At 35.3% G+C, this 27,087-nt stretch overlaps 1 protein-coding gene across 5 annotated transcripts in view; it reads right to left on the reverse strand.

Annotated features, from left to right (window-relative positions):
• The window catches only part of OPHN1 (oligophrenin 1), a 594,537-nt gene that overhangs the window by 400,930 nt on the left and 166,520 nt on the right, over positions 1–27,087 (reverse strand). For all 5 annotated transcript variants that reach the window (XM_057538773.1, XM_057538771.1, XM_057538772.1 and 2 more), the window contains one exon: positions 2,123–2,218. In XM_057538773.1, coding sequence (XP_057394756.1) covers positions 2,123–2,218 — 96 coding nt within the window. The remainder of the gene's footprint in view (positions 1–2,122; positions 2,219–27,087) is intronic.

The raw sequence follows: 27,087 nt of genomic DNA on the forward strand, positions 1-27,087 counted from the left end.
TGCCAAGGTTACACAGCTAATAAGTTGCAAAGCTAGTGTTCAAACTTGGACTATCTGACTCTCACATTATTAACTTTTAAATAAGCCATGCCCTTAGACCAAGATAGATTTGCAGAAGTAGAATGAAGTGGAGTGAATAAAGAAATAATCCAAATGCAAATGTCTGCCTCACTAGTTACACTGCCACATTTATCTAAAACATTCGTCATCAACCTCATAAAAATACTCATTGCAGTATTATTTATAATCATGAAAAATCGGAAATAAGCTAAGTTTCTAACAACAGTTGAAGAGTATATAAAGTATAGCTCCTATAATAATGAAACTCAAATGCATCCATTACTCATTCATTCAACAAACATGTATTGAGCACCTACTATATGCTAGGTACTCCTCTACATGCTAGGGAAATAGTAATGAACAAAACAATGTCCTTGCCCCATCCAATGAAGCTTATGAAAATTTTTAAATGACATGAGAAAATACTTGATGAAATGTTAGGTTAAAATTAGATAAAATTATGTATTTAGTATGAACTAAATTACACATACACAAAACAGATACATGTACAAAAGAGAGTTAAAAGACAATATGCCAATACATCCAATACATTGCTTCTGTGCTGAAATATCTTATTATTACAGGTATCTTTATACTTTTATATATTATTCATACTTACTGCAAAGAGCATTTAATATAATAGTAATACATTTTATATTTTAGTTCTTGGGCTCATAAATATAATTGCTTTGGTGACATTAATTAGATCGTTCACACTACTTCTGTGCTCTCATCTAGCAAATGCTTTACACTAACTCTTTAATGTGGTGCTCCAAGGACAATGGTGCTTCAAGGACAAAGGACAACACTGCCTGAAAAAGTTTCAGCGTTACACCCCCTACCTGACTCTTAATTTCCCTCCCCACCATGTCACGATGGTTACAAAATTCCTGAGCCCACCTGGGCGACGCCCACCTGGGCAACTGGACCTGTCCCAAATAAGGAAAGGCATATGCCCTGCCCCACTCCCACCCTATAGAAGGAAGGTATATGTGCCTCGACCAATAAGTAAATGAAATTTTCACCTCGGACCATTCCTTTGTTTTCTGGCTATAAAAACTGATCAATAGCACATGTTCCGGCTCGACTCTCCCAGACTACTAGGAAGTCAGCCTGCCGTTCTGGCAGCGACCTTTCCCTCTAATAAATTCTACCTTCTTTACATTCTGCCTTGTGTCTGGAAATTCTTTTCCAACCCGCGTTCAGACCACGACAATTAACTCAGTGGTTACCAAACTTTTTTTTTCAATGGCCAGAGGGCAAATATTTGAGGCTTTGAAAGTCATTCAGTCTCTGCCACTACTACTCAATGCTGCCGTTGTACTACAAAATCACCCACAGACAATATTTAACTGTGTTGCAGTTAAGTCTGTGTTCCAACAAAACTTTATTTACAAAAAAAATGTGGCAGAGAAGATTGGCCCAAGGGCCATAATTAACTTCATAACAAACACAAAGTTCTTACTTCCACTGTTCAATCTCCTAATTGTAACATCCGTGAGAGATAAATATTAACCACATTTTACAGAGGACAAGACTAAGGCTCAGAGAGAGGAAATATCTTGTCCAACATCATGCAGCTCACAAAGCGAGTTATTAAATCCAGCTCCCAAGAGAGATGCCAAATCTCCTGTTGCCTTAAAAGCTGTACATATATAAATGCTAATTTAAAACTTTTTCGGGGAATTTGTTCCTTAGAAGAACCTTACTCTGAATTATTTTGCGAAAAAAAAACAAAACAAAATCACTCTTTATCCTTCACAAAAACATCTATTTTCGTGTGTTGGATTCTTTAAAGAAAAATTCCCCTGCAGACTGAGTCAAAGACCTCAATGGAGGTTTAAGGGATATCTTTTGATTGCTTTTGTGTGAGGATGAAATGGGACTACGAGGGAATGTTTCTTTATGTTTCTTAAGCAGCCTCCCAGGAGCTTGGCACAACAGGGGACAACAGGGAATAAAGATGCCCAAGTTTTCTATACCCACAGACCAAGGAGGCTGCTTTTTTTCAGACCTGCTATGAGAGGCACATGGCCATATGTAGCTGTAGCTGAAGACTTACCAATGTTAATCTCGTCATCAGTCAGAGTGTCTCCAATGAAATCAAACTGAAAGGACTGCAACGTTTGGGAAAATTTCTGAACAGCAGAGGAGTAATCTGTAAAGGAAGGGAAACAGGAGAAATGGTCAATACTGCTGCCTTTTGTCTGATTTCCTCATCTCTGTTAGAGCAGACAGGAGAAAAACAAAGGGAAGTGCTCCTAGCAGGTAGCAAATTGCATTACAAGACATTAAACCAAAGACCAGACCTTCAGTAGAAAATTTGAGCAACTAAAACCACACATTAAAGATGAAGTAGGGCAGCTTAGTGAAGTCCTTCGTTTAAGTCATGGTACATGTTTTATCTTCAATCCCTGTCCTATATGACCTGTTCTACCCAAAGCCTGTAAGACCTAAAGCTACTTAGTTGTACTCCTAAGAGAGTCTCCTTAAGCTTTATTGAGTGCCTATTATGGACAATGGACTAGATGCTTTCTTACCTCTACCAAACAAACATTCACAATCATTGTACAAAGAAAAAAATAGCTCCAGGTTCCAGAGCTATCTGGAAGAGCTGGAACTAGAAGTCCAGTGGTCTGTCTGCATCTCTAGGGCATTTCCCATGACAACATAGGTAACAGCTGGACATTTTACACATTAACCACATGGCAGCCTGGGTTAAGATACTATCTGGCAGAGGGACAAATTTAACTTGCTCACAGAGTATTCACTAAGGGACCTAAAATAAGGAGATAATTGATGAAAAATTGAGGGTGGTATGGCCAGACAGATGTTTTTATTTTTGGTCAATGATTTTGAATTTTATTACACAGAAGTTTAATGATAATATAAAATTAAATCACAATTAGTTACCCTTTTGACAAATTATCCTTATTGAAATTTTTAAAATATGACTTTCACCAGTATATCCAGCCAAACCTCCAATCTTGCTATGCCAAGAGTGGTTCTCAGGCCAGCAGTATCGTCATCACCTGGGAGCTTGATAGAAATACACATTCCCAGGTCACACCCCAGACCTACAAAATCAGAAACTGCATTTTTATATAATCCCTAGGGGATTCACATGCTCTTTAGAGTTTGAGGAGCACTGCTCTCACCAACTAAAGTAACACATTAAGACCATATTCTAGGAAACATCAAGCTTCTTGGTAATTTTTGGTCCCCTTTTCCTATTTCTTCTTTCACTCCTTAGTTTCACCATCCTCCACCTTTATATCTATCAGATATACAAACTACTTAAAGTTTTTGCTCTCACCCTAACAGAAAGGGAGACAATGCAAACAATAGTCCTTTCAATGAAAAGTTATCATGGTTAAAGACAGTAAAACATGCTTAGGCGTTTGTCTGGAGCACATAAACATGCCAAGAATTTTATTACCTTCTTGCCTATGTCCCATTATCAGAAGTACTTATTTTTAGTATTTAGATCCTTGACCCTCTGAACACATCATTGGCAATAATAACAACAATAACAATGATAATAATACTTTACAGAGATTGGAGACTGCAGACCAGGTTACCATTCCTTTTCAAATTTCCACATTTTAGAATCACATTTTCCACTTCAAATCAGGCCACATAAATGTGAGAGGAGCATGCACACCCTGCCTTCCACATTTCATCAACAAAGAGAACACAAAACTGGCTCCATATCTGGAAAACTTTTCTCTGGACTCTTTGGCCAGCAGCAAAAAAAAAAAAAAAAACAAGGCCAGAGTTTCCCATGTGCACTGTTTTACTCAGGGAAATTAAATATAATATTCATTGTACTGTCCTTTCACAAATACCAGGATTTCGTAAATTGAGCTGAGCAAGGTACAGTTATAAATCACTCCTCATTTAGAATTATATGAACATTTTAGAAACCACAAATATTATGATTTTCAACACTTATAGTATTTTGTAAGTAAAGGCATGGAGTGAGAAAGGAGTTATATTCATTCCCTTTCTCATTATTTGCACCAACACTCTTCTCCAGATTTCTTGGACTTCAAAACACTACCTTACATCTGCACAGAGCTTGAAAATGTTTATGAAGGACTTTGCACAAACACTTTTCATTTACTCTTCCCAAGTATCTAAAGGTAGGTATTACTATCCTCACCTTATAAACAAACCCAAAAAATGAGACCATGAAGCAAATCACATGCACAAAAATACAAACACAAATTAACAGCTCTTCATGGAAAGAAGGTCTCATTTATTTGGCCTCTGCACTGAGGGAAATGCCAGGAAAGACTCATATATTTTAGATAAATGTGTTGGGTGACTTCTTGACTACAAAGAATCAACAGATAACCTAGAAATGCTTATCATGGATGGGACATTTATTTCCTTATCATCCTAAAATTCGCTGCACCACTCCAAACCATGTAAATTCATCCGTATATCCTCCCTGATACTGCCCCACCCCCGCCCACAAAGCCACTCTCTCATAATTTTTCAAGCTATCTTTGTCAGTCCTCCCTCAATCCCCTTCTTATTTATTCGTGTGTCTTCTATGATGTTTTTCCCTCATCTTTTCCTAACTCATTTTAGAACGTAGTTGGATAGTGCCTTTTGGGCAATTGAAGCTTCCGGGGAATGAGGCAGAATATAAACGGGATCGATTAGTTAACTAATCCATATTATATAGATCCCAATTTGGTTTCTATCACTATAGTTTTCTACAGAATCATACGGAATATCCTCTTTTATTTCCAACTTATTTAAGTCTGCAGGATGTCTTGGTAATTCATGAATCAGTAATTCATTCTTTTTGTTGCTAAGTAGTATCCTATTGTGTAAATATACCATAATTCATTCATTCACCTATTCAGGGACTTTTCTGATGTTCCTAGCTTTTCACTATTATGAATAAAAACTGCTATAAACACTCATGTAAAATTCTTTCTGAGACATATGTTTTCACTTCTCCCAAGGAGTACACCCTAGGAGCTCAATGAATGCGTTTTATGGTTAGTTGGTAAATGTATATTAAACTATGTAAGAAAAGGTTAAACTGTCTTCCAAAGCCATTGTACCATTTTGTGTTCTTATCAACAATGTATGAGAATTTCAGTTGATCCACATACTTTCCAGCATCTGGTTATTTACTTCTTAATTTTAATTTTAGCCATTCTAATGGGTGTGTAGTGGTATTTCACTATAGTTTTAATTTGCATTTTCCTGATGACTAATGGTGCTGAGTATCTTATCATGTACTTATTGGACATTTGTAATAACTTTTCTTATAAAGGGTCTGTTCAAATTTTTGCTTGTTCTATGGTTGAGTTGTTTATTTTCTTATTATTGAGCTATAAAATTTCTTTATATATTCTGGATACAAGTTTTTTCTCTCATATATATATATATCAAGTACTATCTAAATTAAAGCTTAACAATCTAAGGGCTGTATATTCAAGACAAAAGAGTGAATCTCTATAAAAACAGTGAATTTTGTGACATATTACGTTATCCTAATCAAATCACCTTCTCACCAGCTCTGCAATCTCTGCAATAACGCTAAAAACCAACAGCCTCACAACTACAGTATCTATGAAAACCAACAGTTTAGCAGCCACTGGAGAGGGCAGAGCGGGTTGGAGGATCACAAGGCCCCACTCTCAGAGAATGATTACTATTTGTCCAGTCTGACAGGTACAGAAAGCTCCATTCTTAGAGTTTGTCTTTGCTTCTCTTAACGCAAAGTTCATTCTGTGTAAAGTATGCTGCCATTGGAGCATTTACAAAAACAATCGTCTGAAATTGTTTAAGATTGTGGTGACCTGAGGTGATGTACAAATTGGACTTATAAAGTGGCTGAACAAAACACCTGCTAAGAAAAAAAAAGAATGACAAATTAGAGAATGACATACCCATAGGGGTCTTTGCAAAGCTGAAAACCATTCCAAGAAATCTAGAAAGACACATACATGCAAAGAAATGTATGCACACTCTGGGTTGTGTGTTTGCCCACAGAAGACTTGAAAAGGCCTTAATCTTTCTCTTCTGCCTGAATTTGAGGCCCTGCCCAAGCAGGGAGAGAACAGTAAGGCAGCGTTGTAAATTTACTGCCCAAATGTTGAAGGCATGCCTTAAAACACACACAAAGCCTTTCAGCAAAAGCTGGGAGACTTACTGGTTAAAATTATTTAATAAAATCACTGTCCAATCATTAGCAGAACACTAAGCTAACCTATCAAAGACTTCAGTGGCTTCACACAACAAAAAGTAGACTTTAATACAGATTTAGTCCAAGAGGTCAAAAAACAAAGAACAATAACAGTCACTTATAACAAACCCTGGGAGGGAGACAGGATCTAATTTTCAGAGTTGTCACATTATATTATTTTAAATGTACCCTTTCCAAAAAGAAATTATGAGACACACAGAGAATACTTCCCCATACTCAAGAAAAAAAGGGTTACCAATAGAAACTATTCAGGAGGAAGCCCAGACACTGGACTTTCAAAAAAAAAAGATTTTGAATTAGCTATTTTAAATATGTTCAAATAATTAAAGTAAACCACGACTAATAACTAAAGGAGAGAATGAGAATGATGTGTCACCAAATAAACAACAACAATAGAGGGTTGGAGATATTTTTATATAATTTTTTTTTTTTTTTTTTTTTTTTTAATGAGGATCTTGAATCAGATGCGTATGTTTTTTGATTGATTGATTGATTGATTGATTTTGGCTGTGTTGGGTCTTCGTTTCTGTGCGAGGGCTTTCTCCAGTTGTGGCAAGCGGGGGCCACTCTTCATCGCGATGCGCGGGCCTCTCACCGTCGCGGCCTCTCTCGTTGCGGAGCACAGGCTCCAGACGCGCAGGCTCAGCAGTTGTGGCTCACGGGCCCAGCCGCTCCGCGGCATGTGGGATCTTCCCAAGCCAGGGCTCGAACCCGTGTCCCCTGCATTAGCAGGCAGATTCTCAACCACTGCGCCACCAGGGAAGCCCCTGGAGATATTTTTAAAAGAAACAATTCAAAGTTCTGTAGTTAAAAAGTACAAGGAATCAATAGCAAAGACCAATAAAACTAAAAGCTGGTTCTTTGAGAAGATAAACAAAATTGATAAACCATTAGCTGCACTCATCAGGGAAAAAAGGGAGAAGACTCAAATCAACAGAATTAGAAATGAAAAAGGAGAAGTAACAACTGACACTGCAGAAATACAAAGGATCATGAGAGATTACTACAAGCAACTATGTGCCAATAAAATGGACAACCTGGAAGAAATGGACAAATTCTTAGAAAAGCAAAACTTTCCACGACTAAATCAGGAAGAAATAGAAAATACAAACAGACCAATCACAAGCACTGAAATTGCAACTGTGATTAGAAATCTTCCAACAAACAAAAGCACAGGACCAGATGGCTTCACAGACAAATTCTATTAAACATTTAAAGAAGAGTTAGTACCCATCCTTCTCAAACTCTTCCAAAATACAGATGGACGACCACTCCCAAGCTCATTCTATGAAGCCACCATCACCCCAATACCAAAACCAGACAAAGACGTCATGAAAAAAGAAAATTACAGAACACTATCACTGATAAACACAGATGCAAAAATCCTCAACAAAATACTGACAAACAGAATCCAACAGCACATTAAAAGGATCATATACCATGAGCAAGAGGGGATTCCCCCAAGAATGCAAGGATTCTTCAATATATGCAAATCAATCAATGTGAAATACCATATTAACAAAACTGAAGGATAAAAACCACATGACAATCTCAATAGATGCAGAAAAAGCTTTCAACAAAATTCAATACCCATTTGTGAAAAAAACTCTCCAGAAACTGGGCACAGAGGGAACCAAACTCAACATAATAAAGGCCATATATGACAAACCCACAGCCAACGTCATTCTCAATGGTGAAAAACTGAAACCATTTCCTCTAAGATCAGGAACAAGACAAGGGTGCACACTCTCGCCAATATTATTCAACATAGTTTTGGAAGTCTTAGCCACAGCAATCAGAGAAGAAAAAGAAATAAAAGAATCAAAATTGGAAAAGAAGAAGTAAAACTGTCACTGTTTGCAGATGACATGATACTATATATAGAAAATCCTAAAGGTGCCACCAGAAAACTACTAGAGCTAATCAATGAATTTGGAAAAGTAGCAGTATACAAAATTAATGCACATTGTTAGTATATATGCATTCCTATATACTAACAAAGAAAAATCAGAAAGATAAATTAAAGAAACACTCCCATTTACCATTGCAACAAAAAGAATAAATTACCTAGGAATAAACCTACCTAAGGAGGCAAAAACATGTATGCAGAAAACTATAAGACACTGATGAAAGAAATAAAACACGATACAAACAAATGGAGAGATATACCATGTTCTTGGATTGGAAGAATCAATATTGTGAAAATGACTATACTACCCAAAGCAATCTACAGATTCAATGCAATCTCTGTCAAATTACCAATGCCATTTTTCACAGAACTAGAACAAAATATTTTACAACTCATATGGAAACACAAAAGATCCTGAATAGCCAAAGCAATCTTGAAAAAGAAAAACAGAGCTGGAGGAATTAGGCTCCCGGTCTTCAGACTATACTACAAAGCTACAGTATTCAAGATAGTATGGTACTGCCACAAAAACAGAAATATAGATCAATGGTACAGGATAGAAAGTCCAGAGATAAACCCATGCACATATGGTCACCTTATCTTTGATAAAGGAGGCAAGCATATACAGTGGAGAAAAGACAGCCTCTTCAATAAGTGGTGCTGGCAAAACTGGACAGCTACATGTAAAAGTATGAAATTAGAACACTTCCTAACACCATACACAAAAATAAACTCAAAATGGATTAAAGACCTAAATGTAAGGCCAGACACTATCAAACTCTCAGAGGAAAACATAGACAGAACACTCTATGACATAAATCACAGCAAGATCCTTTTTGACCCAGCACCTAGAGAAATGGAAATAAAAACACAAATAAACAAATGGGACCTAATGAAACTTAAAAGCTTTTGCACAGCAAAGGAAACCCTAAACAAGACGAAAAGACAACCCTCAGAATGGGAGAAAATATTTGAAAATGAAGCAACTGACAAAGGATTAATCTCCAAAATATACAAGCAGCTCATGCAGCTCAGTATCAAAAAGCAAACAACCCAATCCAGAAATGGGTGGAAGAACTAAAGAGACATTTCTCCAAAGAAGACATACAGATTGCCAACAAACACATGAACAGATGCTCAACATCACTAATCATTAAAGAAATGCAAATCAAAACCACAATGAGGTATCACCTCACACCAGTCAGAATGGCCATCATCAAAAAATCTACAAACAATAAATGCTGGAGAGGGTATGCAGAAAAGGGAACCCTCTTGCACTGTTGGTGAGAATGTAAATTGATACAGCCACTATGGAAAACAGTATGGAGGTTCCTTAAAAAACTAAAAATAGAACTACCATATGACCCAGCAATCCCACTACTGGGCATATATCCTGAGAATACCATAATTAAAAAAGAGTCACGTACCACAATGTTCATTGCAGCACTATTTACAATAGCCAGTACATGGAAGCAACCTAAATGTCCATCGACAGATGAATGGATAAAGAAGATGTGGTACATATATACAATGGAATATTACTCAGCCATAGAAAGGAAAGTAATTGAGTTATTTGTAATGAGGTGAATGGACCTAGACTCTGTCATACAGAGTGAAGTAAGTCAGAAAGAAAAAACAAATACCGTATGCTAACGCACATACATGGAATCTAAAAAAACGGTACTGATGAACCTAGTGGCGGGGCAGGAATAAAGATGCAGATGTAGAGAGCGGACTTCAGGACACGCAGGGGAAGGGGAAGCTGGGACAAAGTGAGAGAGTAGCACTGATATATATATACACTACCAAATGTAAAGTGGATGGCTAGTGGGAAGCTGCTGCTTAGCACAGGGAGATCAGCTCGATGCTTTCTGACAACCTCCAGTGGTGGGATAGGGAGGGTGGGAGGGAGACGCAAGAGGGAGGGCATATGGGAATATATGTATACATATAGCTGATTCACTTTGTTGTACAGCAGAAGCTAACACAACATTTTTGTAAAGCAATTATACTCCAATAAAGATATTTTTAAAAAGTACAATAACTGAAATAAAAATTTTACTACAATGGCTTAAGATTAAATTTGAGCAGGCACAAGAGTCAGTGAACTTGAAGACAGGTCAATTGAGATAATCCAGTCTATGAAACAGAAAGAAAAGAGAATGAAGAAACATCAACAGAGCCTCAGAGACCTGTGGGACACCAACAAGAGTGATGCTACACACATAGTGGGAATCCCAGAAGAGGAGAGAAAGAAAGGGAAAGAAATAAAATTTGCCACATTTGATGAAAAACATTAATCTGCACTCCCAACAAGCTCAACACACTTTAAGGAAGACAAACTGAAAAACACACACACCTAGAAACATCACAAACTACTGAAAGAAAAAGAAAGAGAAGCTTAAAAAGAAGCAAGAAAAATTGACTCATTATGTACAAGAGAGAGCCTCAATAAGATTAACAGCTGACTTTTCATCAGAAAGCACGAAGGCCCAAAAACAGTGAAGTGACATACTCAAAGTTCTGGGGGAATAAAAAGTATCAAAAATACTCCATATCTGTCAAAATTAACCTTCAAAAATGAAGAGAAAATTAAGATATTCCCATATAAACAGAAACTGAAAGAATCTGTTGTTAGCAAAAGTGCATTATGATAAATACTAAAGGGAGTCTTCCAAGTGAAAATCGAAGGACACTAAACAGTAACTTGATGCACATGAGGAAGTGAATGGCACCAGCAAAAGAAATATATGCAAATATAGAAGATAGAGTAAATGTATTTTGTTTGTTACTCTTTTCTCTTTATGTATGAGTCAAGAGAAAACTGTGCATAGCAATAGTTATAAAACTATGTTGATGAAATTATAATGTATAAAGTGTAATTTGTATGAAAATACTAGCACAAAAGAAAGGGGAGGTAACATAGCTATATTGGAGAAAAGTTTTTATATATTACAGAATTGGTACTAATCTGTCCTACATTATTAAGGTTAGATATCAATTGTATTTCCCAGGACAACCAATAAGTAAACAGCTGAAAATATATAGTAAAATAAACAACAAACTAACTAAAATCGTGTACTAGAAAAAATTTTTTTACACAAAAGAAGACAATAGTGGAAGAATAGAAGAATAAGTGAGATACAAGGCACACCAAAAATAAATAGCAAAATGGTAGATGTAAATCCCACCTTGTCAATATTAAATTAAACATGAATGTACTAAAAATTCCAATCAAAGCCAGGGAGTGGTAAAATAGATGTATAAATTAAAACAAAAAATACAATGATCCAAAATCTATGGGATGTAGCAAAAAACAGTTCTAAGAGGGAAGTTTATAGCAATACAAGCTTACCTCAGGAAACAAGAAAAATCTCAAATAAACAACCTAAGCTTACACCTAAAGGAATTAGAAAAATAGAACAAATCACAAAGTTAGTAGAAGGAAAAAAAATCAGAGCAGAAATAAATGAAATAGAGACTGCACCCATATTTTAATTGGGATGAAACTCAAGTAGCCAAATTTCATTATGACTCAAAACCTGATGGATGCAATTCTACTTCTTAAGCATATTAAACAGTGGAATGCCCAAGGGATTGCCAGGCTTGATGGTTTTTGCTGCTTTCAGTTAAAAAAAAAGTTGTTCCCTTAATATAATCATCCCTTTACACTCAACAATTTATTAGCTTAAATGAATCCTCATATTAACACCTGGTAGGGCTGTGTGTTTTGCCAAGGCAGAATGAGGTAGTGGAAGGATCACTAAGACTGCAGTTCTAAGTCTTGGCTCTGGAACTAATCAGCTTTGTGGGTATGGGCAAGTTACTTCGCCTCTCTGGGCCTTGATTTAAAAGAATCCTTACTACTTACTAGCTACTATGATTGCCTTCAGTTTATATGTAAAATTATAATATCGTCTACCTCAAAGGGTTATTGGGGAGATTAAGATGTCATACTTTAAAAACTAGAGATCACTTTATAAATGCCAACTATTTTTATTTTAAAATTGGGCTATTGTTACTATTAATAAGACTGCTATAAACATCTAATGAAAATGTCCTATAAAAATTAAAATAGAATTAGACAAACAGTGGCTCTTGCATTTTAAAGACTTGTTGAGAGTATGATAAAATATACAGATTTTCTTCCCAGAAAAATGTATATATATACACATCTGTAAAATCTCAAGTTCCAAGAAGCCGTGATGTCCAACTTAAGAACTCTCCAACAAGAAAATCTTTAAGGTCTCTCCTAGCTCTCTCAGCCTTGAGTGTATGACTTTGACTCTTTTAAAGTACCCACTCAATAAGTCAGATTGATTCAACCAATAAACCCTCCTCCTAATCCAAACACATAGAAATGTTAAGTAAAATGCAACAAGTGAGTGAGTGGTTGTGTGTGTGTGTGTGTGTGTGTGTGCCTTTTAAAATATCCAACAGACCTAGAAAGCAAGCAAAACTCTCGGGACTTCCCCGGTGGTCCAGTGGTTAAGAATCCACCTTCCAATGCAGAGGACGTGCATTCGATCCCTGGTCAGGGAACTAAGATCCCACATGCCGTGGGGCAACTAAGCCCACATGCCGCAACTACAGAGCCCACGTGCTCTAGAGCCTGCACACCACAACTAGGGAGCCCATGCACCACAACTAGAGAGAAGCCCACACAAAGCAATGAAAGATCCCATGTGCTGCAACTAAGACCCAACACAGCCAAAAATAAATAAATAAATAAATAAATTTTTGGGTGGGGGACTCTCAACTACCAGAAATGAAGAGGAGAAGAGGAAATTCAAAACCAGAGGAGAGAGCAGTAGCTGAGACCAAGTAGCCAGTGGAAGGGTATGAGAACTAGATACAGCTGATTCTCATCATTTGCAGATTCTGTGTCTGTGAATTTGCCTACTCACTGACATATATTTTCCCAGCAGAGGTCATGAAAATCAACACTGCTTTCTTGTTTCAACTCTCATACTTTAAACAAGTGTCCTTTTTGTGGTCTGTTTATTGTCATGATTTTCATATTTTTTGTGCTTTTTGTTGGTGATTGAGCTGTTTAATATTGCCCCTAAGCATACTGCTTAAGTGCTGTCTCATGTTTGAAAAATAAGAAGGTTGTGCCTTGTTCCTCTGTGCCTTACAGAGGAATTTCATACATTAGATAAGCTTAGATCAGGCATGCATTATAGTACTATTGGTCATGAGTTCAATGTCTTTAAAAAGGAACACAAAAAACAAGGTTATGTATTGATCAGTTGATGAATATGTTGTGACAAGAAGCTTAAAGAAACCTCTGTATTCCCTCAAGGAGCAATGGTTCAGTATTCACAAATTCAGTGTTTCTAATGACTTTAAAAATATAATTACCATGAATAAAATGAAGTGACTGCATGTAGGAGTAGGGATTTTATCAACAAGCAGGGGGAACATTCTGTTGGAGTTGGGAGCTAGAATGAGGTTCCTGCATGAAACCCACTGACATAGGATGCTGCAGGGAATATAGCAGACAGTCAGTCTCACACTGAGCTATAATCAACAGTGACCCAGAACCACAAGCTTTTGTTGATTAAAGTTCAAAATTGTACTGCACACATAGGTTAAAAGAAATTAACTTCAAAACTGATCCTGAACCAGCACCAGCAAGCTCAAGAGGAAGTAAAAGAAAAACTGCCCCCTAAGGATGCCTCCACAAACCAGGGTACATGAGGAAATCTCAAAGAAACAACTCCCACCCAGGAGAACTTAATAGTCAGAAATTACAAATAATACTAGGAAGGTAACATGAGAGCCAAAATAAATGAGTGGATTCCTTTCTTTGAGAATGAGAATTACAGTGCAATCCAAAAGGTATTTTAATAGGTATATTTACAATATTCAGAGATGAAGTAAAAATCCAATCATCTAAGAAGGGACAATAAACAGACATACATTTTCTCATCAGCAATAACCAATGTTAATAAAATGAAGTATTAATTTTAACATACTGAGATAAAATAACAATCAACCTACTGGTACTGAATTGGAAAACAGATCTGAGGATATCACCCCCAGAACAGCACAGAGAAATAAGCAATGAGAAAACATAAAAGAAAATAAAAGAGACAGAAGGACAAGAGGCCCTAATAGGAATAACAAAAGAAGGGAGTAAAAGACATAGGGGTAGAGGTCAGTAAAATGGCAACCTAGGAAGCTCCAAGCTCTTAGTTCCCCACAGGAACATCAAAACAAACAAACAAACAAAAAATAACCAGGGTCTTCCCTGGTGGCGCAGTCGTTAAGAATCCGCCTACCAACGCAGGGGACACGGGTTTGAGCCCTGGTCCGGGAAGATCCCACATGCCGCAGAGCAACTAAGTCCGTGCACCACAACTACTGAGCCTGCGCTCTAGAGCCCGTGAGCCACAACTACTGAGCCTGTGTACCACAACTACTGAAGCCCGCCTGCCTAGAGCCCATGCTTCGTAACAAGTGAAGCCACCACAATGACAGAGAAGCCTGCACACCACAACGAAGAGTAGCCCCCACTCGCCACAACTAGAGAAAGCCCGTGAACAGCAACAAAGACCCAACGCAGCCAAAAATAAATAAATTTAAAAAATTAAAAACAAAAAAAAATAACCAGAATCTGTCTAAACCAACTTTGAAGGAGCTCTGGAAAACAAAGGTTTACTGCAACCAAGCAAAGGCCGAATCAAGAAAAATTATCTTAACTGGAAGTCCTACCCACTGCAATCAAAGAAGAAAAAAAAAATAAAAGGTATCCAAATTGGAAGGGAAGAGCTACAATTCTCACTATTTGAGGAGGACATGATACTTTATATAGAGAACCCTAAAGTGCCCACACCAAAAAAATTAGAACTAATAAATAAATTCAGGAAGGTTACAGGATACAAGATTAATATACAGAAAACTGTTATTTCTATATACTAATAATGCTGTATCAGAAAGGGAGAGTCAAGAAAATATCACTTAAAATTTTATCAAAAAGAATAAAATACCTAGGAATAAACTTAACCAAGGAGGTGAAAGACAAATTCTCTGAAAATTATAAAACATTGATGAAGGAAATTGAAGATGATACAAAGAAATGGAAAGATATTCTGTACCTTTGGATTGGATGAATATTGTTAAAATGGCCATATTACCCAAAGCAATCTACAGATTCAATGCAATCTTTATCAAAATACTCATGACATTTTTCACAGAACTACAACAAATAATCCTAAAATTCATAGGGAACCATAAAAGACCCCAAGTGACACAGCAATCTTGAGAAAAAAAAAAAACAAAGCTGGATATATAAACCTCCAAGAGTTCAGACTATATTGAAAAGCTATAGTAATCAAAACAGCATGTTGCTAGCACAAACACAAACACATAGATCAATGAAACAGAAAAGAGAGCCCAGAAATAAACCCACACACGTATGATCAAGTAATCTATAACAAAGGAGGCAAGAATATACAATGGAGAAAAGACAGTCTCTTCAAAAAGTGGTGCTGGGAAAACTGGCCAGCCGCATGTAAAACAATGAGATTAGAACATTCCCTCACACCATGTACAAAAATAAATTGAAAATGGTTTAAAGACCTAAGTGTAATAATGGAAACCATAAAACTCCTAGAAGAGAACATAGGCAGAACACTCTTTGACATAAATCACAACAATATTTTCTTGGATCTGTCTCCTAAGGCCAAAGAAACAAAAGCAATAATAAACAAATGGGACCTAATTAAACTTCAAAGCTTTTGCACAGAAAAGGAAACCTTTGGCAAAACGAAAATACAACCTACTGAATGGGAGAAAATATTTACTTTGTGACCACCTAGAGGGGTAGGATAGGGAGGGTGGGAGGGAGATGCAAGAGGGAGGGGATATGGGGATATATGTATACATATAGCTGATCCACTTTGTTATACAGCAGAAACTAACACAACATTGTAAAGCAATTATACTCCAATAAAGATGTTAAAAAAAAAAAGATACAGGATTGGCCAATAATTCTAACTGAGATGGAAAAATGCTTAAATTGGTCTTAAACATTTTTTTTTAATTGGAAAAGTTATTTAGAAACTATCATTTGGGTGAAGGTGGTCAAAAAGAACAAACTTTCAGTTACAAGATAATTAAGTTCGGAAGATGCAATGTACAACATAATATGGTTAACAATACCATACTGTATATTCAAAAGTTGCTAAGAGAGTAGATGCTAAAATTTCTCATCACAAGAAAAAAAAATTTAAAATACGTGAGGTGATGGATGCTAACAAAGCTTATTGTGGTAATCACTTTGTAATATATACATATATCAAATCATTATGATGTACATCTTAAATTTATATGTGTTATGTCACTTGTATCTCAATAGAACTGGGAAAAAAAGGAATGCATATTATAAATTTTTAAAACTTCATATTTTCCTGCTGCCTCAACATCCCCACAAACCGTGAGCCCCCTGACCATGCAACAAGGTGGCGCAGTGTTATAAAGCTGGTCCCCACCACAAGTTTCCCTTTTTGCTCTCCCCTGATTGTGACTTAGCAATGTTCAGTCACATCAATGAAATCCCATCATGCCTTTTGTTTGTGTACTGTACCTTAAACCTAATAAAGTCATTTGCCACTTTTCTCTTAGTTTTTCTTCTCTTCTCCTCTCCTCCCTTCTCTCTCTCAGCTCCCCATCTGCTTGGTTGAGCCCATTCACTTGAAGCTACTCTCACATGGCCCCTCCATGGAGGACAGTGCCTCCCTATTCCAGGTCCTGTGAGGATAATAAATCTCTTTCACTTTCATACAACTCTCCTTGGTGTTATTCCACGTTTGCACCTGACTGATGTAAGGGAAAAAAACATTTTTAGTAACATAATTATTCCTGACAACACACAATGAACTTCTGATACATGCTACAAAATAGATAAACCTTGAAAACGTAATGTTAAGTGAAATAAACCAAAGGACAAATATTGTATGATTCTACTTATATGAGGTATCTAGAATAGGCAAATTCATAAAGACAGAATATAGAATATAGGCTACCAGTCATTGAAGGTAGAAGGCAATGAGGAGTTACTGTTTAATGGGTACAGAGTTTCAACAGGTATGATGAAAACGTTCTGTAAATGAATAGTGGTAAAGATTGCACCGCATTATGAATGTACTTGTACGCTAAAAATTATCAAAATGGTAAATTTTATTTTACATATTTTATCACAATAAAAGAGAATAGGGCAAGAAAATATTCAAGGATGTTATGTTAACTGTAAACAAAATTAACTCTAATAATTATAAATAGTATCTAATGGGGGGAGTAAATGGTAAAGTGAAACTAAAATACCAGTCATCAGTGAAACAGAAGATGGGAAACGGTAGCTCAATTTAAGGTGTTCTAATGTCCTTGTCTAGTCATAAAATATTTAAGTGTATCCATTAAAAGGAAACAAGTGGAATTGGTGGGAAAAAAATAAGATACAATAAGATTGAAGGCAGGAGTCAGAGAAAAGGAAATAAAAAGTATGGTCAATAGGATAAAAATAAAATAAAATGGTAAAAGTAAATCTAACTATATAAAAAGGGCAATAAATGTAAACTCACGTAATGAAACAGAGATAGAAATATTTTTTTGTTACAGTCTGGCTATATCCTGTTTATAGGAAGTACAACTAAACATAAACACTAAAAATGGTTGAAAATAGTATAATGGAAAATAAATATACCAGGAAAATACCAACCAAAAGAAAGCTTAAATAGCAATATAGAATCAGACAAAAATAAAGCAAATAAATATATTAAAAAGGCTAAATATAGATTTTACTCAGTAAAAGGAATAATGAACCAAGAATATATGTCTAAAATCTATATATACCTAATAAAATGTCCTCGTGTATATATATATATATATATATATATATACATATAGATATTTGACAGAATTAAAAGAATTGACAAATTCATGATCATAATGTGAGAATTTAACTGTGTTGATAGATCAAAAAGAAAAATTATTTCTATGAATATTTAAAGATTTGAACACGAAGACAAGCAAAATCTAAATAATAAATACATATATTGTTTTGGTGTGATATATATACATATCTGTGCCCAACATTCTATTTTTTTAATGTATTTGTAACATTAACAAAAACTGACCACATAAGAGACCACAGAAAAGTCTCAACAGGATCCCAAAACTACCAGGCAAATTTGGGACCACAAAGTAACAAATTCAGAAAGCAATAATAAAGATAGCAAAAAGATACAACATAAGAAAGATAAACTTCTAAATAATTTATACATTAAAGAAGAAATCATTTTAAAAACTGCAAAATACAGGGACTTCCCTGGTGGTCCAGCGGTAAAGAATCCACCTTACAATGCAGGGGACGTGGGTTCAATCCCTGGTCAGGGAACTAAGATCCCACATGCCATGGGGCAACTAAGCCGACACACCACAACAACTGAGCTCACGTGCCTCAGCTAGAGCCTGCATGCCACACACTACAGAGCCCATGCACTCTGGAACCTGCACCATAACTACAGAGCCCACGTGCCCTAGAGCCTTCATGCCACAATTAGAGAAGAGAAAACCCACACTCCACAACTGGAGAGAAGCCCATGCACTGCAACGAAGAGCCCACATGTGGCAACGAAAGATCCCACATGCCTCAACAAAGATCCCACATGCTGCAACTAAGACCTGATGCAGCCAAAAATAAATAAAATAAATAAATACATAATAAATAAATCTTTAAAAAATAAAATTAAAAAATGAAAATTGCAAAATACAATGAATGACAAAAACACTACATACCAAAAGTTGCAGTATGCAGCTGAACTGATTTTTATGAGAGATTTATACCTTAAATGGATGTATTAGAAATAAGTGAAAAGACTGGCATCCCATTTTAAATACTAGGAAAAGAAACTAGTCTTCAAAAGAATGCAAAAGAAATGGAATAATACATATAGAAGCAGAAAATAATGAAAAAGAAAAGAGATATGAAGGACCAACAAAATTACAAACTAGTTTTTGAAAAGACTAAAAATACAAACATCTAGCAAGAATGATCAAGAAAATACAAATAAGCAAGATTAGAAATGAAAGGGGGATATAGCTACAGATGTAGGGGAGCTTTTAAAAGCATAAGATAATTATATAAAAAGTTATGCAAATACTTTCAAAAATAGTAAAATGGGCAATCACTTAAAAATTGTTTACAGAATTATTTACATCAGGACAAACAATCGCAGTAAAAATGTAAAGTAACTAGGAATAAGTCAGACAAAAGTGGGGTAAATACATTTACAAATTCTAAAATAATTTTCAAAAAAAGCTTCACTTTAATAAACATTGAGGTAAATCATTTTCACAGACAGGAAAATTCAACATCATCATTATGTAAACTAACAACAACAACAACAACAAAAACCAGGAAATCTGAATAGGACAAATAAACACTAAAATAGTTAAATATTCAGTATAAACTAGTCACCCCACTGGCACCTTTACCATTTTCCTGTAACAAAGACAGAAAATTCAGGCAGTTTTACAGGTGAATGTTAACAAGACTTCAAGAATCAAATAATCTAAATGTTTTACAAGTTGTTTCAGAGAACTAAAAAAATAAAAGAGGAAAGGATTTCTGTCTCTAGAATGACAAAGTAGACATACTTTTCCCTATTCCTCCTGCTAAGTAAAGTTAAAAACCATGGATATTATATGTGAAACAAACATAAGACTCTGAAAAGTAGAGAAAAAAGTAATAGTACTAGGTTTAAAGTACTGAAAGAGAAAAGCTAGCAACCTGCTAGTAGTAAATTAGAAAACAGATCTGAGGAAATTACCCAGAGTACAACAGAGAGAGAAAAACAGCTGGAAAATACATATTAAAAGAGAGAGAGAGAGAAAAAAAAGATAGAACAAGAAACCCTGATAGAAACTCTATTAGAAAACTGAGACTGTTATACAGAGTGAAGAAAGAAAGAGAAAAACAAATATCGTATATTAACGCATATATGTGGAACCTAGAAAAATGGTACAGATGAACCAGTTTGCAGGGCAGAAATAGAGACACAGATGTAGAGAACAAACGTATGGACACCAAGGGGGGAAAGTGGCAGGAGGGGTGGTGGTGGTGTGATAAATTGGGAGATTGGAATTGACATATATACACTAATATGTATAAAATGGAAAACCAATAAGAACCTGCTGTATAAAAAAAAATTAAATAAAATTAAAAAAAAAAACTCTATCAACTACAACAAAGGACCCTGGGTTGAGTTCTCTGGGTTACATTTTGGCTTCATATATCCCAGCCTAGGTGCTGAAGAAGCCAGCAATCTGGAAATGCCAAAGGATTCAAGCAAAATACAGGCCATGAAAAACCTGCTCTCTCTAGACCAAGGACCAGAAAAGAAGCAGCCTAGCAAGACAGAAAACCTTTAGACAATAACCAGTCTATACCAGGAAACACCACAGAAAAAAAATCATGCCCCCCTCCCCACAGCACCAAAGGCTGAACTGAGAGCCTGTAACATAGTACCCCAACCCCAATCACATCATCATGGCAATGTCAGAGAAGGCCAAGTGGGACTCTCATCCCTGCAGGGATGTAACAAGCCACCTACTCCACATGGTATCATTGTAGACTAAAGATGTGCCCGGACATCCACTCTCACCCAGCAGTACTGTACCTATCACCCTCCCCATTAGGGTAGTGTGAGAGGAGACCTAATGGAGAGCCAAGACTGGACTTCCACACTCACCCAGTAATAACAAGGCCATCCCGTCCCCATAATGTAAATGGAGGCCCATGGGAAGCAGTACTGAGCCACTCCTGCCCATCCCAGAAAAGACAGTACTAGTGAAGGCCTAGTGGGAACCTGAATATCTATCCCCCCACCCCAGCAGAAAGGAGTATAGTATCTCTGGGCCACAAAAGATGAAGAGTAGGAAAACTGGACTTCTGCCCCCATCTGGCAGTAATGAGGTAGTGTGTGTCACCCAGAAGAGTGGTGTCATGATGGTGTGCTAAAACACAAGATTTAAATAAGATTCAAATTCTCATAATACCCAAAATGTCCAGAATTCAATTGAAAAGAACTTGTAATATCAGAAACAGAGAAGATTTCAAGCTGTATGAGAAAAGACAATCAATAGACACAGAGATGATACAGATGCTAGGATTATCTGACAATGACTGTAAACCATCAATCATAAAAATAAACAATCACAAACATGTTTGAAACAAATTAAAAAAAATAGAAAGTCTCAGCAAAGAAATAAAGTGCCAATAAAGAAATAGAAGATATTTTAAAAATAATTAAGTGGAAAAATACAATAACTAAGATTTTAAAAACTCAGTGGATAGGCTCAACAGCAAAATAGAGAGGACAAAGGAAGAATCAGTGAACTTGAAAATAGAACAATAAAATTTACTCAATTTGAAAAACTGGGAAGGGTGGGTACTTAGAGACCTGTGAAACTAAAACAAAAGACCACACATTCATGACATCATAGTCCTAAAAATAGAGGAGAAAGAGGAGAGCAATGAAACAGTACTCAAAGAAATAATAGCTGAAATTTTTAAAAATCTGACAACAAAAACCTACAGATTCAAGAAGTGAACCTCAAACCAGATAAACCCCCAAAATACATGCCAAGACATATCATAACCAAACCACTGAAAATAAAAGACTAAGAAAAAATCTCAAAAGCAGGAAGAGAGAAATGACGCCTTACCTATAAGGGAAAAAACTCTAATGATAGCAGATTTCTCATTCAGAAATTGAAGGCAAGAAGAAAGTGGCACAACATTTTGCAAGCACAAAAGAAAAGAACTGTAAACCCAGAAGTCTATATCATTGCAAAATCAAGACATTTGCAGATGAAATAAAACTAAGAGATTTTGTCACCAGACCTATACTAAAAGAATGGGTAGAGGAAGTTCTTTAAACAGAAAGGAAATGCAAAACGAAGAAATCTTTGAACATGAAGAAGGAAAGAATAGTGGTAATGGCAAAAATATGGTTAAATACAGTAAATTTACCTCTCCTCTTAAGTTTTCTAAATTATTTTTGACAGTTGAAGCAAAAATTATAACACTGTCTATTATAGATCTCAATGTATATTTAGTACATATTATCATATTGTAAATGGGAATAGGGAAAGGGACCTAAAAGTGGGAAGGTTTCTACACTTCACTAGAAATGGTAAAATGTGGACACCTATAGACTGTGAGAAAGTATGAGTGTATATATACAAATGTTATATACACATAATATTTTACAAACATATGTATATATGGAAATATATATTTACAAATATAATTCCAAGAGCAACCACTAAGAAATCTATACAGAGATACACTCAAGCAGAGTCTCAAAGAGATATCTGTATATCCATGCTCATATTAGTATTATTCATAATAGCCAAAAGGTAGAAGCAACCAAAGTGTCCATCAACAGATTAATGGATAAAGAAAATATAGTACATATATGTACAATGGAATAGTGGTCAGCCTTAAATAGGAAGGAAATTCTGACATGCTACAACATGGAAGAACTTTGAGGACGTTATGCTAAGTAAAATAAATCAGTCACAAAAAGACAATATTTGATTTCACTCATATGAGGTATCAAGAGTAGTCAAACTCACAGAAACAAGAAGTAGAATAGTAGCTGCCAGGGGCTTGGAGAGGGGGAAATGAGTTGTTGGGTAATGGGTATAAAGTTTGGTTTTGCAAGATGAAAGTTATCAAGATTGGTTACACAACAATGTGCATATACTTAACACTACTGAACTTAAAATAAGGTGGTAAATTTTATGTTATGTGAATTGTATCACAATTAAATTTTAAAAAAGAGATACACTGAAAAACACTGCAAATAAATCAAAATGGAATTCTAAAGTAAGTTCAAGTAACCCAGAGAATTGCAGGAAAAAGAAAATATATAGAAACAGAAACAGAAAGAACAAATAGAAAACAAACAATAAAATGACAGATTTACACCCTAACATATAAACAATTATATTTAATGTAAATGATCTAAATATGCCAGTGAAAAGACAGAGACTGGTGGAATATAATAAGAAAATAACACAATGCAAGAATATGATATCTATAAGAAATTCATTTGAAATATGTAAGTAGGTTGAAAGTAAAGGGATGTAAAAAGATATACTATGCAAACATTAACTTTCAAAAACCAGGGACAGAGAAGGACATTAAATAATGATAAAGAAATGCACCAAGAAGACACAGAATTCCTAAATGTGAATGCACAAGATGTTCAACATACATGAAGCAAAAACTGATAGAACCTTAAGAAGAAAAAGATAAATCACCCCTCTCTCAACAATTGATAGAACTGTACAGAAAATCAGCAAAGATATAAAAGAACTCAATAATACCATCAACCTACAGGATCTAATCAACAGTATTAAACACTTCTCCCAACAACAGCAGAGCACATATCCTTTTCAAACAGCCATAAAACATGTACTGATATTATAACATTGTATTCATTTTCTATTTGCTGCCATAAAAAATTACCACAAATTTAGTGGCTTAAAACAATACAAATATATCATCTTACAGTAGGGGTGGTCAAAAGATTAAAACAGGTCTCACCAGGCTAGAATCAAAGTGTTGGCAGGGCTGCATTCTTTCTGGACACTATAGGAGGGAATCTCTTTCCTTGTCTTTTTCATCTACCCACATTCCTTAGCTTGTGGCCCAATTTCTCCACCTTCAAAGTCAGCAATGTCACATCAAGTCATCAAGTCTTTTGGATACTGCCATATCTCTCTTTCTTTCCTGCTTCTTCTTCAAGTTATAAAGACCCTTATAAAAACACTGGGTGCACCTGGATAATACAGGATACCCCCCCATCTCAAGGTCATCCCATTAGCAATCTTACCTCCATTTGCAACCTAACTCCCCTTGGCAATGTAATATAACATATTCACACATTTCAGGGATTAGGGTATGGACATGTTTGGAGGGTTATTATTCTGCCTACCACAACCATATTCTGGGCCATAAAACCAACTTCAGAAAATTTAAATGATTTGTAATTCTATAGAGAGTGTTGTCTAGTCACAACAGACTCAAACTAGAAATTAATAGTAGAAAGATATCAGAAAATTTTCTAAACACTTAGAAACTAAACAACACACTCTGATATAATTTATGGGTCAAAGAGGAAATCTCAAAAGGAATAAAAAATGCATTTAACCAAATGAAAATGAAATTACAACATACCAAAACTGTTCCTATTGACAGATAACTGAAGGCCTATGTAGAAAACAGCAAGTACTCTAAAATAACAACCCTAGAACTTTAAGTGAATTCAGCAAGGTTCCCGATACAAGATCAACATACAAAAATCAATTGTATTTCCATATACTAGCAATGAATATGCAGATACTAAAATTAAAAATATAATTTTTATTTACAACTGCTCAAAAAAATACTTAGGTATAAGTTTAACAAAACATATACATGATTTGTATGCTGAAAACAAAAGGGTGATGAAAGAAATCAAATATCTGATAAATGAAGGAACTTACCATGTTTATGGATTGGAAGACTCAGCATAGTAAAGATGTCAATTATCCCCAAGTTGATATACAGGTTTAAGGCAATTCTTATTAAAATTCCCACCAAGACATTTTTCAATAGATATATAAAATAATTCTAAAATTTACATGGAAGGACAAAGAGAATAAAATAGTTAAAATATTTTGGAAAACAATAAACTGGTAGGAATCACTTTGCCTGATTTTAGAATTTATTATATAGCAACAGTAATCAAGAATGTATGTTATTATTCATAGATCAATGACATATAAAAGATAACCCAGAAAAAGACCCAAATAAATATGTCTAACTTTTAAAAATAAATTTCTTTAGAACAATTTTAGATTTAAAGAAAAATTGCAAAGATACTACAGAGTTCCCATATACTTTACACCCAATTCTCCATCACTAACATTGTATACTATATGGTACATGTATTACAATTAATGAGCCAACCATCATACAAGATTATTAACTAAAGTCCATATTTTATTCGGATTTCCTTAGTTTTTACCTAATGTCCTTTTTATTTTCCAAGATACCACAGAGGCTATCACATTACATTTGTAGTCAAATCTCCTTAGGTTCCTCTGACAGTTTCTCAGTCTTTCCTTTTTTTTGATGACCTTGAGAGTTTTAAGAAGTACTAGTCAGCTATTTTGTGGCATATCCTCCAGTTGGAATTTTCTGAGGTTTTTCTAATGATTAGCTTAGGGTTATAGGCTTCTGGGAGGAAGACATAGAAGTAAAGTGCCACCCTCATCACATCATATCATGGGTACGCACTATCAACATGACTTATCACAGATGTTAACATTCATGTTGACATAAATAACCTGGATGAGGCAGTGTTTGTCAGAATTCTTCACTCTAAAGTTCCTCTTTCTTTCCTCCATTCCATACTGTATCTTTAGAAAAAAAATCACTACGTGCAGCCCACATTTAAGTAGAGGTGAGTTCTGCTTCACCTGCTTGAGGGTAAGGTATCTATATAAGTTATTGTCCAACCAATTTTTATCAAAAGTGTAAAAGCAATTGAATGAAAGAAGGATAGCTTTTTCGACAAATAGTGCTGAAGCTATTGAAAATGATGCATAAAAATGAACCTCAACACAGACCTCATACCTTATACAAAAAGTAACTCAAAATGGATCACAGACTTAGACCTAAAACAGTAAAATTTTTAGAAAAAAGCTTGGAGAAAATCTTTAGGTCCTAGTCCTTGTTTATGAGTTCTTAGGCTTGATAACAAAAGCACAATCTATAAGAGAAAAATATGTTTAAAATGAACTTCATCAAAACTTTAAAATTTTGCTTTGCAAAAAGTCCTTGTTAAGAGGATGCAAAGATAAGCTATAGACTGGGAGAAAATATTTACAAACCACATATCTCACAAAGGACTCATATCTAGAATATATAAAGAATAGACAAAATTGAAAATTAAATATAACAGTCCAATCAGAAAATGGACAATAGAAATAAAGAGAAGTTTCGCTGAAGAGACTATATGGATGGCAAATCAGCACAAGAAAGGATTCTCAACATCATCAGCTATTGGGGAAATGCAAATTAAGACTACAATGAGATAACACTGTACCTATCAGAAAGGCTAAAATAAAAAATACTGACAATACCAAATGCTGGTGAGGATGCAGAAAAACTGAATGTCACATACATTGTTCTTGCAAATGTAAAATTTTAATACCACTCTGGAAAATATTTTGATGGTTTCTTTAAAACTTACCATACAACCCAGCAATTACATTACTGGACATTTATCCCAGAGAAATGAAAACACATACCTGCCCAAAATTCTCTACATGAATGTTCATAGCAGCATTATTATAGCCAAAACTGAAAACAACCCAAATATCTTTCATCAGATGAATGGTTAAACAAAAAGTGGGACATTCATAGCATGGAATACTTCTCAGCAATAAAGAGAGATGAAGTATTGACACATGCAACAACTAGGAAGCATTTCCAGAAAATTGTGCTGAGTATTAAAAAAAAGCCAATTTCAAAAGATTTTATACTGTATGATTCCATTCATGTAGCATTCGCAAAATGACAAAAAATATAGAGATAAAGAATTTATTCTTGGGTGCCAGGAGATAAACATGTTGGCAGGGAGGTGATTGGGTGTGAATATAAAGAGGTAGCATGAAAGAGAGCTTTGTGGTAATGGACTAATTATAAATCTTGATTGAGGTTATAGTCACACAAATCTACATGTGATAAAATGCATAGAATTATACATACACATTGTACAAGTATCATTTTTCAGATTTTGCTATTGCACTATAA

This window comes from Balaenoptera acutorostrata, chromosome X (assembly GCF_949987535.1).
Source record: "Balaenoptera acutorostrata chromosome X, mBalAcu1.1, whole genome shotgun sequence".
NCBI lineage: Eukaryota > Metazoa > Chordata > Mammalia > Artiodactyla > Balaenopteridae > Balaenoptera > Balaenoptera acutorostrata.